The sequence below is a fragment of the Sylvia atricapilla genome, chromosome Z (assembly GCF_009819655.1).
Source record: "Sylvia atricapilla isolate bSylAtr1 chromosome Z, bSylAtr1.pri, whole genome shotgun sequence".
NCBI classification, from domain to species: domain Eukaryota; kingdom Metazoa; phylum Chordata; class Aves; order Passeriformes; family Sylviidae; genus Sylvia; species Sylvia atricapilla.
Genome location: NC_089174.1, coordinates 11,432,122 through 11,447,342, shown reverse-complemented (window position 1 = coordinate 11,447,342; position 15,221 = coordinate 11,432,122). Strand labels below are relative to the sequence as shown.

Sequence of the window (15,221 nt, the reverse complement as noted above, 5' to 3'; positions counted from 1 at the left end):
TCTTTCAGTCTTGCTTCATAAATGATCTATTATTCTGCCTCATGAAAACTTTGAAGTTCCTTTGCACTTGCTGCAATTTATCATCATCTTTCTGATCATCTGGGACTTACTGCTTCTATCTTGCAAAAGTTCTGACAACAAAATTAAACAAAATAATAAAGGAGTAAGTATGTCACCGGTGTTTGAAATCAAAGCACAGAGGAGAGGCCTGAAATCGTAAACAAATGATGAATCGCAGCTTGGACTCAAAGTCAAATAAAACACTTTTGACTGATGTCATCACCATCATCATCCACATCCATGAAGGTGAGGGATAAAATCCTGCCAGATAAAATCCTGACATCTCCAGAGTATGCACAGGAGGTCCCTGAAGGCAGCAGAGTGATGCACAGAAGAACAGTGACCAGAACAAAATGAGCAAGTATGCACACTCAGAAACACATCAGCTCCACAGAGGTGCTTCTCGGGGTAGGGGGGTGTTAATTGCTCTTTTTTTAAAGAAGGAAAGAAGGAAATAAAGAGGGCTCTGATCAGCGCATGATCTGTGGCAGTGTGGGCAAGGGAGCTGTCCATGCGTACAGGTGAGAACACCTGGCTGAGCTGTTTGCCAGCAAGGAGGGTGAGGCTGGTGAAGCTCAGGCTTCACGAAGAGAAGAAAGCTGGATTTCAAGGCACTTAAAACAACTCTTAAAAGTTATGAGATTTGTGAGCAGATGGTTAATAAAGACACGCAAGTTCCTCACAGCAACTCTGATGGCCTACACCACACTGGTGTAGTCACCATTTGATTCTGTGACTACAGACCTTTGGAGAAAGGGAAATTCATCGTGTTTTACTGCAAACAACCTCATTGAACAGTATCCCCAAGAATGGGGGTGAACGCAGCTCTTTTGTGCTAATTCAGGGTGTTCCTGTTTCCCCTCACTCCATTTTAGTAACACTGCAGGACTTCACATCTAAAATTTAGTATCTCCACTGCAGAAATAATTTACTGAGCAGATAACTTGGAACAGATAAATTCAAATAACTCTGAAAATCTGGGCTCTAGTATAGTGGGACTGATTCCATTCAAACCCTAGGTAACCTCACAAAAAATACATACTGTGTTATAAATAAGAAGCTTTTAAAATACAGTAAGAAATACAGTAACAATTGTTTACATAAAGCAGGATTAACAGTCTTGCATTCACAGAATAATTCTCACAAGTTTATCCAAAGCTATTATTGAACTCTACTTTTGAGATTACACCAATGATAGCTGTAACTTCTCTGGCACTGGAGAAATAACATCAGAATTGACAGTGATGCCAAACAATAGTTTCAACCAGCTGTTTATCAAACTGTCCTGAAAATGGATGCAGGAAAGATCACAGAGATCTAACACCCTCTCAGCAACACTGACAGTGATTCAGCCCTGTTTGCATTACTGAAATTGTTTCCAACAGAGACCCACAGCTAAGAGCCATTAACCACTTGCTCCAAGTTAAAAGCATTTCAAATTAAAAAAAAATACATGGGTGTCAAAATGCAGTATACATTTATCACTTCTTTCAAATTGTAATACCCGCCTTTATCTCTTTAGCATAGGGAGACTTTGATTTGGGAAAAATCAGGCATTTAATTTTAAGATTATTAAGTCCCCTTGTTATGACTTTATATTAATCAGCTTAACAGGGATCAGTTTGCTCAAATCAGCATTTAGCACTGCAAACCTAAAAATATCTATGCTGCAGACTCTTTAAAAGATTAAAACTGTAGTATAAGCAAGATGTGCATGATATTACGATAGTAGGAAAAAGAAGTAAAAAATACAAGGTATATTTTAGTTGAGGTCAAAGGATTATCATTTGGAGAAAATGCATTTAAAACATTCTATACAAACAGTAACTAATTTCTTGGGCATATGTAACAGTTATTCATTTCATTCAAGGAAAAAAAAAAAAAAAACAACCAAAATCATAACATTTTTCTCTGAATCTTCTGCAAATCACGCACTCTTCAATGAAATATCAAATGTACCTTCCAGGTAAGGGCACATTTTTAGCATCACTGAACGATTTTAACACTTGGCACCCAGCTGAGCTGCACCCTTGTCTTCTTACAAGCCTGTGTCCCAGAAATAGTGAAAAATTCACTGAAAACAGGAAGGCAAACCCCTTAAGGAGGCTGTGGGCAGACAGGCTGCAAACACACCCCTTGCAGTACCTGCCTGCTCTATCCTGCTCAGGTGAGCAGCCTGACATCGACAGGAAACCTTTAGAGCCGGATCCAGAACTAAACAGGCTTTCCCAACTGCAGCAGCTTGTAAGGAACTACAAATGAGAGAGAGCCTGGGGTTCAAGTCAGAGGCAGAACAAACTGAAATGATGTTTTACTACAGATGGTGGTAAGCTTTCATTATTGCTCCCCCTCCTTAAGTAAATAGCTCCCCTTTAATCTGTTTTCTACACTTAATGGCCAATTGTTATGGTAATTCCTTTGGTGATTGTGCTTTAGTCAAAAAATAATATTTATTGAGCGAGGGGTACAAATAAGATAAACACTTATGGGTTGAGCCTGTATAAATATTTATCTTCTGAAACACACTGAAAACTCAGGCATGAAAACAGCAAGAAACATCAGGTTGGCCCTGTAGGACACATTTTTAGAAGTACAAATGGCATGTTTACTCTGTATTGGTTTTAAAACCTGCTCAAATATCAGTCACTGACTCTCTTTTGCCACACTTCAAGGCACAGCTGAATGGTCTCTACTTTAACTGAGGCAAGAAAAAGTAGGTCCTGCCACTTGTATTTCCCACTGATGTCAGAAGGAAATATCTGTGGTGCAAATTGTGCTGGTGATTCTCCTGAGGTTGATGTGATGCTGGAAAACTCCAAGCACCACCTCTGTCACCAAGGCCTGATTCTGCACCAGCTCCAGGCACTATTGGGACAAAACTCATTAAAATTCCCTGTCTCTCAGACTTCCTTTGCAGTCAGCTTCTGAATGCTACCCAGAAGTCTTCAAACATTTCATCTCCAGCCACTCTTCTTTCTTCCACAGAGAGGAGTGAGACCCCTCTGCAGTGGAGAGCATTTCTTCCTGGTGAGGTGTCAAGTGCTGGACCTGCACAAACCGAGAACACCAACCAGTCCTTGTGAAGTAATTCCTCTCTCCATGGCAACTGCAATATTGCTCTTGTCTCCTTAACCACTCCCACAGTCCTTTTCCAGGCTGGGGCAAAATCACAACTGAACTGCAACCCCCAAGGTAATACCTAATTCCCACTGCAAAAATACTGTTCTAATTTCAGATTGGTTATACCCGGGGTAATCAAAAAAATTGAGGCGGGGTAAATCAGAAAAACTGAGGTTTGAGGCAATGGTAAATGTGAAGGACCAGGTTAACAATTGACAACTGGCGGCTTGAATTATGCTATCAGATATGACCTATTAGCAGTCCTAAAAAACAAAACAAAACAAACCAAAAAACAAAAAAAAAAAAAAAAAAAAAAAACCACATTAATTCAGACCACAAGAGTTCCCATCAGGATGCTCTGCCTTACGGGCCATTGCTCTGCCTTCATTTTCTTCTGTCTTCTCCAGAGGTTATGGATGCACAGGGATTTGCACAGTAAAATTTCTGCAGTGGCTGACCTGAATGTAAAAAACATTCCAAATAATGTTTGGAATGACTGAGACACCCCAGCCATCTCTGTACACTTCAGAGTCTCCTTGTACAGCACACCTCCTTGAATAATAACTTCACTGAAGTATAAAGGGCCTGGAGGATGAAATGCTTGTCACATTCACCTATTTTTCCTGCAGCTGACACTGAACTAACAAGCTCATTCCTTCAGTGAAGCCATCAGCATGTTTCGTTCAGAGTTGTGGATCCCTTAATGGAATGAAATGGCACTGAATCTCACTTTGAGCATGTGGGAGATGGACATCTGGAATTAACAGAACTGGAAAAGGGTTCTGTAGTGGGAATTGAAATGGCAGCATTCATTTGTGGGGGGTGGAAAGGGAACACAAAAAATCCATGAAACCCAGTTACTCCATGTTCCCGAATATATATCTGCTTTGCTAGGACCTTTCTTCAGGCTCCATATTCACCATCTGTGCTTCAGAATCAGTTTCCCAGTGTTTGCTTTTGATTCTTTATTGGGAACAGACCCTGTCTCTCAGGAATATTGCCATCTCCTCAAAGTCCTAAAGGTCTTCAGGGATTACTCAGTGCTTCAGGGCCTCTCCAGAGTGCTCTCCACAACCCAGGCTTTTACCAGGGGAAGCAAATTCTCAAATGAAAAGCGTGTGCTTAGAGCCTTCCCCCCTCATCTACCCTTTTTACGGATTCTGCTGGAGCATTTCTCCTCTCCTGCAGCTTCTTTCCAACATCTGACTCACTAAACACATATCTTCATGCTACAGGGGCTGTTGTTCAGACAAACTGCATTGTCACCTCATCTCAAAAACTGCATGAAAATCCAGGGTCTCTGCCTGGCTCCACCTAAAAGTGAGCTTAAAGCTGAGAAAGGCAAGCAGTTCTACAGCAGGGAGGGACATTTGAAGAAATAAGTACATATAGAACATAAAACAAAACCAAACAAACCAAAGAAAAAAAACCCACAGGGCAGCAGCAAAGCAGTTCCAGGATATTGTGAAATGCAGATATATTCCTAGAAATAGTAGTATGTATGAAACATGAAATTAGTTAAACCATTAAAAAGTGAATTATCTACTTCCTAGGCAGTTGTTTGGACAAAGAAACCCAACATTTGTATCATGTAAATATGAGGATGGGCAAAATGGTGCACATTTCCTCTTTTCTCAACTTTCCTTATGGCTGGACCTCTGTATCCATTCACTGAAACACACAAGCCTTTCCAAACACTGCAGCACTTCAGGGCTTTAAAAATTGTAAAATAACTGGGTTTCAGATTTTCAGTGACAGGAAAAATCTATGGTGTACCATCCAAAAAAATTCAACTTTGCTCTTGTTCTACCCATCTATTCCTTTATCTAAAACAAACTGTCAAAACTTTAAAGTAGAACAGTGAAATAGAAGAACATGAAGTACTCCACAGGTGCCACTGGCACACTAATTTGCTTCAACTAAGAATTGTCAATGTCTCATCACTCATAAGTGATTCTTATTAAAATGTGGAGTGAGGTCCAAACCAGAGAATTTATAAACAAACCAACATTCATATGCAAAAAGCTAACTACATCCAAGTGGTACAACATCCACTTGGACAAGTGATTTTAGGTAAGCATATGGAATGCAAAGCTTTGATTTAAAGGGAAGTAATTCATGGCAAAAGGGCCTATTGCACCATCCGACCTCTCTGAATCCAGACACTAAATCATGAATACTGCAGATGTTTTCCTGTCACCATTAGCAATCCAAAGTACGTGTTTTAGAACCCTACCCAAACATTTCTTCTATCAGCAAATCACTGATCACAAAGTAAGGTTTTATCACATTTGAATTTTATAAACCCACATCCCTTTAACATGTCAGCTTCCATCCTGCTAAGTAGAAAATATTTTTAAACAAACATGCAGAACCAAAGGATGTACACTAAAAGAGAATGATGTTGTTTAGAAAACAGTAAGCGTAATGATGGGTATACCTTCTTGTGGAAAACACTGCAGAGGCCTCTCTCTAAATCTGGGAGCTTACAAAGAAGATTTTGAATCTGACCAAACACACTGGATTCCGACAGCAGAATTTCAGACACAGCATCAAGCCGGGCATTTATTTCACTGTAAAAGAAGAAGAAGAAGATCAAAAATTAAACCTTGTGTTTCTCTGAGGGGAAGAGGGAGGCAACGAACATCTTCCTTTGGTTTGTTTTGAGTTGATTTGTTTTAGTCTTTGACTAATGCCACATCCTCATGAGCAAGTTAGTGAAATAACTGAGAATGCAGAGAATCTTGGGATTTCATTCCAAATGCAAGCAAGATCCTGGACATGAGCTCCTTCTCCCTCGTCTGTGCTCACAGTAGCCCAAGACACACTTCAGTGCCCGATTCTGTACATGTTCCTGGTGGTAGTAACACGAGTAACACTGAGTATTCCACCCCAAATAAACAGACAAGTGCCTGGAGGATGGGCAGAGGGTTTGGAGTTCACACCTGCACTCCATGTACTATACTTTATTCCAGCAGGTTGTGGATACCCCTCACTATTTTTCCCTCTGTGGCTGATCCTGACCAGTGATGGGTCCAAACTGTGTTGGTTTTCCTGCCTTTTTTTGCTAAAACCTGTAACATTTATCTCCCTATTTCAGGACTGAAGTCAAGGAAACATCCTCCTGAAGTGAGGAAACACTCTTTTAACCAGAGGAGGTGATTCCATAGCTCTTGGCAGGTTCCTTTCAATCTATCCTTAAAAGCAAAGGGCTGCAAAAATGGACAACTACCAGCAAGTTTCACGCCAGTCTCCTCTGTATCCTTCCAACATATCCATGGACTGGCTGTAGATTACAGAGATAACTCCATTTCTGCTTTCTGTAACCAAATTGTCTTCCTTTTGCTTTCTAGAGAAGTACTTAGAGTGGAGGTAAATGAGTGTATCCAAAGCCCATCCACCCATGCAGTTAAAGAAGAAATCAGCTCTTCTATGCAGACACTTCATATCCCAGATATGTGTGTGCAAATGCAGCCCAGCCCACAATCTCAGGGACCAGCAAGATGCCAAGAGCTCAGACAGCACAAAGGGAAGGGAACTAAGGATGCAATCCAAATTTAAGATTTTTGGAAGATTGCCTGCCTTGCCCATGCCTTTTACTGCAGAAGTTTCAGGCCAGCTGCCAGGATGGCTGCTCATAAATAGTGTCCATGAGAAAATCAAAGAAATTAGGCACCTCCACAGGTTGCAGACATTACAACAGTCCAGCAGTCAGAGGCCTCTGGCCCTGAGAACAGGTTAATCTAAGAGTCCTTGAAATTCTATTGCACTTCATGTGAAAGGGAAAATCATGCCCTGGGTGTGCTCTCAGATAAACACAAATCTAACAGCTTCCATGTGCCAGGATTGTTTCAGTGCCATACTTCTTTATGTCAAACAGTAAAACCAGCTCCCCACCTGTCACAGACAACACCCCCTGATCCCCAGAGCAGCCTTGCAGAATGGCCCTGCCCACCTGTGCCCTGGTGCATGGGCAGGTGCAGCTACCACTGCTGCCATATGAACAGGGACAGCCTCGGCTGCCTGGGCACTCTGGGATCTCACTGTTATCCCTGGATGGGGCAGACTCTGACAGCACTAGAACACTCACAACACCCCACTATCCAAGACTGGGTTTTTTTGCCCAACCCTGAGGAAAACAGAAAGGTCAGACTTAGCAGGCAATGCTCAGGAGTCCTGTTGCGGGTCACAAGAACACCTTATCCACTGCTCCAGCACTGCCAGCACATGAATTTTAAAAATTTCCCCCATTCCTGTGGGCAGCCAAGCAACTGGAAAGCAGCTCCCAGTGACAGCTGGGTCACAGGGAGGAACCTGAGCAGGGCTGACATCAGTGACAGTCACAGAACACCCTGAGCACACAAGTCCAATGCCAGCAAACAGTTACAGTGATGTTTTGAAGGGTCAATGTCACCACCCACAATTCCATTTTCATGGAGAATTATTGACTTTTGCTATATTTGAAACTCTGGAACATATTTCCTCCACATGAGGGAGTACTGAACTGTTAAATTATAAACATATGTATCTTAAAGAAGATAAAAACCTTTATTTTTCATTATAAAAAGCACTCTAAGAAGGCACAACTGTGTCTTAATTTAAACAATATTATTATTACATGCCCAACTGAAAACTGGCAGTAATATGTAAAATAGATGCAGATATTCAAAAAAACTCCTCCCTCCAAAGCTTAATCTGCACTTTAATCATCCTCACATATGGCTGTGTTACTGGAGCTCCAGTAATCTAAAACTAAGCATCCATGCAGTTTTTCTGCTTTAATCCCACAAATAAGAAAGGATTAGGAAAATGGCATTCAGTACCAAATGACCCATTTTTTTCCACCTGTAAAGAAAACCTAGTGGGATTACTATTTCAAAATTCAGAAACTACAGCAAAGAATTGTCTTAAACACCATATATCCCTGAGGAAGGAAGGACTGGGATGAGATACCATAAAAACATATGATGGATTTTGAAGTATGCTTTTAAACTTTAAATATTTATAGACTTAAATTAACAAACATTTTATTGAGTGTCAATATATATATAAAAATATATATTACACTGATCAGTTGTTAAGGCATCACTAAAGGAATTTGTTCGGCACTGCACAGTTATCCAACGTATATAATATACAGTTTGGGGTTGCCAATCTCTGCACGGGCTGGAAAATAATTCCACCACCAGAAAACCTGGATCTAACATTATGCAAAGAAACTCAATAGCCAGCTAAACTGGCTACTACTTCATGCTGCATTTAGGCGCAATATTAGCCTGTTCTTTCTCATCTGTATAAACCCTGTCAGCAATCTGAGCTTTATCCAATTTTCCAAGCAATCTTCTGGGGAATAATGTAACATAATTCAGTTGACTAAAAGCAATACTCTTACTTCTGCCATACCCTCCATCTAAGAATAGCATCATTAATACAATACCAAAATCACTTTTCACTGTATTTAAACATAACAAAATCTAACTGCAGAATTGTTATTGCAGTCATTTAAAAGGACTACTTGAAGTGAAATAATGAGATACTCCCCTGCATTATTCTGCTGCCAAATAGTGAACAATACAGAAAATTAGAAAATGCGAAGATGATGTTTGAATCCTGAACTAAAAATTATTTTGACATAGCAGAAGACTGCAGACATGAAAGCACTGCACTGAATTAACATCTGAGCAGCCTAAACAGGACTGCTGGTTGCTGATGTGGTAACAGAGATCTGCTGGTCTCTCCTGCAGAAAACAAACCTAATATTTTTAGATGTGATAATATATCTTTACATTTAAAGCAGAGTGAAATTGATAACGTAACTGCTATATGAGAACTAAGGACATTTTCATTCACATAAGGTATTATTTAAATACAAAGTAAATAAATACAAATTTATGAGAAATCTCTTAACTTATGCTAAATGCATACAGTATGAATTAATTCATCATGCTAAGGACATAACTTTAGAAGAGTGAATACAGTTAAAGTTAATTTTATTAAATCCATTCTAAGAGAACAGTGATGTGCAGAACTGTCCGTCACAGGAATTCAACCCCTTAAAAACATAATTAAGGGTATGAAACAACAAACATGGCTCTTTTCATGGACTACAGTATCTAAATCAAAGCCTAGCAGCCTTCTAACTGCAGCACTGTAAAGAATGAAAATGTATCATTCAGATTACTCACTTATATATTATGGGGCTTTTTCTGACTTCGCCTCAGACCACAGTTGATAAATGAAGACTTTGGATGACCTGATGAAGTTAAAGACCGTGTTAAATGGTACAGAGTATCCTTTGCTTTAGACCACTCCCTTTCATGACAGGCAATTAATGCCATTAAAGCCCACAACCCTGGTAGAATTACCACTGTGCCGTCTATAAACTCAGGATGTCCTTTTAAAGAACAAGTAGAGAAAACCCTGGCTTACTGCAGAAGCCTAAGGGTCAGGTGGATGAAGTCCCCAGCGCTGACAGGAAACGGCAGCATAGCCAGCTGAGGCTGCTGGCAGTGCTAGCCAAGGACTGCTCAGGCTGGAGCAGGGCCCTTGCAGAGGCAGGGATGCATTTTTTCCAGGACAAACATCTGTATTATGCCTGCCGGAGATCAGCACAGCACAGCAACAAGGTCAGGAAGCAGCAGGGTCAGGACCACCCAACACCCCTGAAGCCTCTGACCCTCCTCCAGCCAGACACGTCTGGAACAGGCTGCCTCTCATAACTGCTTTGCACAGAGAGCCAGAAGTTTGTCTCCAAGGCAGTAGATGTTATCATGAAAAGATCCCCGCAGGGAGGAAGGCCCAAGCGTGCACACCCCAGGGCACAGATGTCCCATCAGCTGCACTGCCGCTGGGGCCAGGGACATCAAGGTGACCCCCCCTCTCCCTTTTTTCCTCTCCTCTTCTCTAATCCATCTTCCTCTCTCCCCCCTTTCACTCTGTCCCTCTGGTCAAACCCACTGCAGTGTGCTCATCCCACTCAGGACTTACAGACCAACTTCCCTGCCAAGCACGTTATTTACTAACAAAAATTTGTGACCCTCTGTGTACCCTCCGACCTTTGTCATAACTTTCAGCCATGAGCCCCTGCCCATCTCGGGTGCTCCCTTCCCCTTAAGGCTGAGATGCCACCCTTCACCTCTGCTTCCTGACCTACGTGAAATTAGTTCTAGTTGTAGTTTCTAGTTGAAGTTTCTAGTTGAAGTTTCTAGTTTTAAGCTAGAAACTGGCTCAGTTATGGCATGAATCCTGATTTGTTAAATGTTGGTGTGATCACTGGAATTTTATCCATTAGCACCAATGAAAAAGTACAAACAAGGGTAACTATATCATAATTAGTGCACTGAATTTAAGCAAAACCTAAAAAAATTAAGAATCCTTCCGGTTCTGTTCACTTGGTTTTTAAGTACTTTACTCCTGAAACTCCTGATGTCTCATGCATCTCCAGAGAGGTCCAACAGGAAAGGACAATCTCCCTGAATGGATCTCAAACACTGAACAGCAGTACACAAGTAAACTTTAGCTTCACATCTGTTAAAAGAACATCCAAAATATGCAAATGGTAATCAAACACTTTTGTTTATGTTCATACACAATGTATTTCAGCTATTTGTGCCCAAAAAGAGAACAATTAGCTACTTTAGCCAACATGAATGAATGCCTGATTGCTCCTTTTATAAGGAATTAAACACAGCATTTAAAGAGACCAAAACACAGCTAGCAAAAATGAATCAATACATGTGATGATGCTGCAATCTTTTTCTTTCCTACAACAATTTTGAGATCTCAGGCATATGCTGTAACCTGCATTTGGGCATTTTATCTTGGCACTGATTCTACAAAATTGTTATTCTTAGGAGGAAAATTTAGCCCTGCTGTAGGATCAGTGGATTTTATTCATGAATTACTGCCGGGGGAAAAAAAATATCAAATCCTGCTCTGGATGAAGATGAAATCAAATAGGAATCAGTTTAAGTCCAAAATAAGACAGGTTTCTTCAAGGACATTTAGACAGTTTGTTTTACTGCCCTGATATTTTAATTAAGAGAACAAGGACAAAGTCAACCTTGAAAGACTTTCCTTCAGAATTATACTTTGTGTATAGAAGTATAAATAAAGCAGCACTCAGTACATTCAAAGTGAGAAAATTCAGAACAAGACATTATTTTATATTACAAAAGGCATGTCATTAACAATCTCACCGTAAAGAGACCCTCTCCTTCCCAACAGTACAGTATATATCCTGCAAGCAAGTCATGCTGCATTAGTAATGCAAATTTACACTTCCTCTCCTTCAGAAGTAGATAAGGAACTGTCTGGAGTCCTGAATTGTGCAGTTCTGAATTTGCTACACTGACAGTCATTCTAAGCTGCTGTGGACAAAGCATATTCAGACTAATAGCAATTATCAATACCATTCTACAGGGCTTTAATACTATAAAAGCATTGTCCAGAACTGGAAGAAAGAGGGGACAAAGTAAACTAGAATCTCAGGGAAAAAATAAAAATCCAGTTTTTGAGAGGTAATTAAAATTTTGGTTTCTCTGAAGCACAAAAGCAAAGGTGGTTGACATATTTTTGGCAACTGTCTAAACATATACTACTTTTCTCTTTTCTTGAGGTTTAAACATCAGCTTTAACTAAAAAAAGATCAGGTGATCTTGACTACAAATAAATGCAGGCACATCATATGTAACACTAAAAATTTAAGAGAGACAAAAGAGTATTGAAGAAACACAATCGAGGCACTTGTGCATCATTCAGTCTTTTTTAACTACAACAAACATGAAAACCCTCAAAAACCTGTAAAGAACACCCCAAAGAGAGAGATTACTGTGCAAACTAGTATGTTCACATCACACACCCTTCCAGGTTATCTCACACACATCCCTAAGCTTTTGAAATTTTCCATTAGAATTCTTTTAACTGAAAGGAAACACTTTTGCAACAGACGGCAACAGCAGCCAGGTTATCACCCAGTCCCACAGCAAGGTCACTCCCTCCCTCCTGGCTATGGCACTAGAAACCAAAAAACCCCATTAAAAGACATTCCACCTGTGCAGGAGCAGACTAGGAGGATGGGGAAATCACATCCCTTATGCAGTGCTTTCTGCACACACAGAGGTCGCTCCACAGGAATGGAATCTACAGATATTCCCCTACAATGGCTATCAATTGCTCTGTATGTGCATCATCCTACTTTAAATACCTAGTCACAGCTTTATTAGCTTTACAGACTGATCTACTATGGAAATAAAAAACCTCTATCTAATTGTGCTACTCTACTCATCTGCCTTTTCCAGTTTTGAACTCCTTGTTAACTCCAGCCAACTCTGACAAGTTTGATATATTTATGTGTTTGATATATCAAGAAAACAAATTTTGTAGGAATTGTGCAAGAATCAACAGCTGAGAAAGGCACAGAGACACAAATTAATACCTAGCCAGGGAAATGATGCAGTATTTATTTGTCTGTTTGTACTGCAGATGGGTAATCAACACTCCCTGACACCTGGGGAGGGAAGGAAGAAGGCATATGGGTTATGGTTAATGGATATGGATAATGTCTCTGTATTACAAAGACGGGGAAGGACACATTCTGCAAGGGTGAGGTTTCAGATTGGCCATGTGCAGGGCAGTGTCTATACAGTACAACACCGAAAATACACAACAAAACAAGAGATTAAAACCAGAGCCAGGTTTGCTCAGCCAGGCCCATGTGAACCTTATCTTACTCCTCGTCATGCAGCTATTGAAAAAGCAATGTCTTTGACATCAGCCTCAACGGTTCTGACATCTATTTCACATTAGGAAAGAAATTATTTGTAACTGTTGCACACCAAGACACAAAAATCACACTGTGCTGCAACACTGGACCCTGAGAGCTGTCCTGAGCCCTTTGGCTACCCCTGTTGCTTTTCCTGAGGCAACTCATTGCCAGAGTGAGGCCAGCGGGTTTTACTTACCCAGAAATGCTACAGGCCATCCATCTCCTTTTCTTCCATTCCACTTACAGTTACACTTACCAGGCAAGAAAGGCACTCGATGGAACTCGAATTTCAGAGGTAAGGTAATACTTCTATAATCCACAAATTAGTAACTTCTACAAAAAAACAACCTTCTTCATTCCTCCTATAAAGCTCAGCTGTTAGTGACTGATACACTCTTACCTCATTATCTTTGTGTAGCCAGGTAAGTAAGTGAGGACATTACACCTCTCTTGATTAAATATTTTTTTGTCATTTCTTTTTTTTCCCAAATGTACACATCTTGTCTCTACATGTATTGCATCACTGATGATTTAAAGAATATCTCCAAGTTTGCCCAAATGAGTCTGTACACATTCCATCTTTATTCAGCCTAATGTACGGTTTCTTCACAGGAAATTTAGTCATCATCCCAAGTGATTTTCAACTCTAAGGCATAAAGCAGTAATTACACCCTCTCACTTCTTGATACACCTACTCACTGACTGGAAAAGATGCAGTACAGAAGCCTTACTTCCTCTGAGAATGTCACTCCAGGAGGCACAGGTGAATTACAATTACAGAATATTCTCTGAGTTCATTTGTGTGCATTACTGGGAACAATACTGCCAGATGCCTGATGCAGTGACTATGTAAAATACAACTTGAGAGTCAGAAAAGGAGAATTACACAGAACAAAACAGCTTTTTTAGCTTCAAGTAGTACTGAGGAGCACCATCACCTCCAGCCACAGCAGCCTGCAAGTGCCAAGTATCACTCTCTAGAAGTAGGAAGGAGCAGAGGGGTAAGAGAAGGAAACAAAACTACAAACCTGTAAAGCTGGTTCTGCACTGAGACAAGGGAGAATTTAAACACATTGGTTAACAAAGAGGGCCTGAAGTCCTGGGGAAGTAGTTTCTGCCTGCTGTCCCAGGTAGGAGCTCCATTTCCCTGTGGAGTGATGTCTGAGCTGCTCCCTCACTGGCATGGTCACTCGGTGTGGTCACTCCAGCAGCACAGCCAGGCCTGGGAGGAGCCTGGGGCCATCCTCAGTGCTCTGGCTCCCTCCACTGACAACTGCATACACAAACCCAGCAGGGAGGGAAATAAACTGATTTATCTACATTTATCCCTGCAAAGTGGCCCCGAACTTCCACCTAAATGCTTTTCATGACACAATGCCCTAATTAACTTCCATGCTGTTTAGGGTGGTTACATTGAAAGCCTTTGGAAGTGGGTAAGATACACAAAAGCTTTTATCAGAAGAATAAAAAAAAAAATACATATAGGGCCACTGAAATTAACTTATTAGAAAAATGCTAATAAGAAAATTAAGTACTGATGCTGCAGAAGTACAGTGCTTTAACATACTACATTTGGTCAAGGAAAAAAATGCTTCTGAAGAAACAATTGGTAAATTAACAGCAAGATGCTAAAACACTAATGGGTATATCCCAGTATTTAAACCTGTAAAAAAGTAAGAAACATTAAAACTGCTTAGTATATTTTCAAAAGTAAAACAGAGGGGAAAAAATAACTTATGAATAACCAAGTCAAAAGATCTCCTGTATGCTACAACTGAAGGGAACAAAGTGACAACTTTGATGAACCCTACATTGACAGTGCTCAGGAAACACATACTCGAACGGATCCAAAAACTCAAAATGTAGTCAAATGCAACCCATGGACTCAATACTGTTTTATTGAGCCCATGGACTCAATACTGCTATTTACTATACATTCAAGCACAACACTCAAATCAAGTCTGCAAACAGAAATCAGAAAGATGGTGTCCATTTCAAAACTGAGATAAGCGAAAACCAGCATAATACTGCTATAAAACACAGCACTTCTACTGCAGTGATAAGTCAAGCACAGGTCAAAATACAGAAGTGGCCAAATAATCATCAGATTTCAGGATTAATAAAAAGGGATTCTCTCTTGCACAATACATTGCATACAGGGATAACAAAAGCATCCACAGCTACTTTAGAAGAAATTAAACATATTAAGGATGTAAATACTTGTGAAGCATGGAAGACATCCAACAATAATTGGCTAGTTTAGGAACAAAACAAC

The 15,221-nt window shown here is 40.4% G+C and overlaps 1 protein-coding gene across 1 annotated transcript in view; it reads right to left on the bottom strand.

Annotated features, from left to right (window-relative positions):
* Window positions 1–15,221, bottom strand: part of MSH3 (mutS homolog 3) — a 91,179-nt gene that overhangs the window by 34,130 nt on the left and 41,828 nt on the right. Inside the window, exon 13 of the mRNA XM_066339742.1 lies at window positions 5,621–5,753. Within this exon, the coding sequence (XP_066195839.1) occupies window positions 5,621–5,753 (133 nt within the window). The remainder of the gene's footprint in view (window positions 1–5,620; window positions 5,754–15,221) is intronic.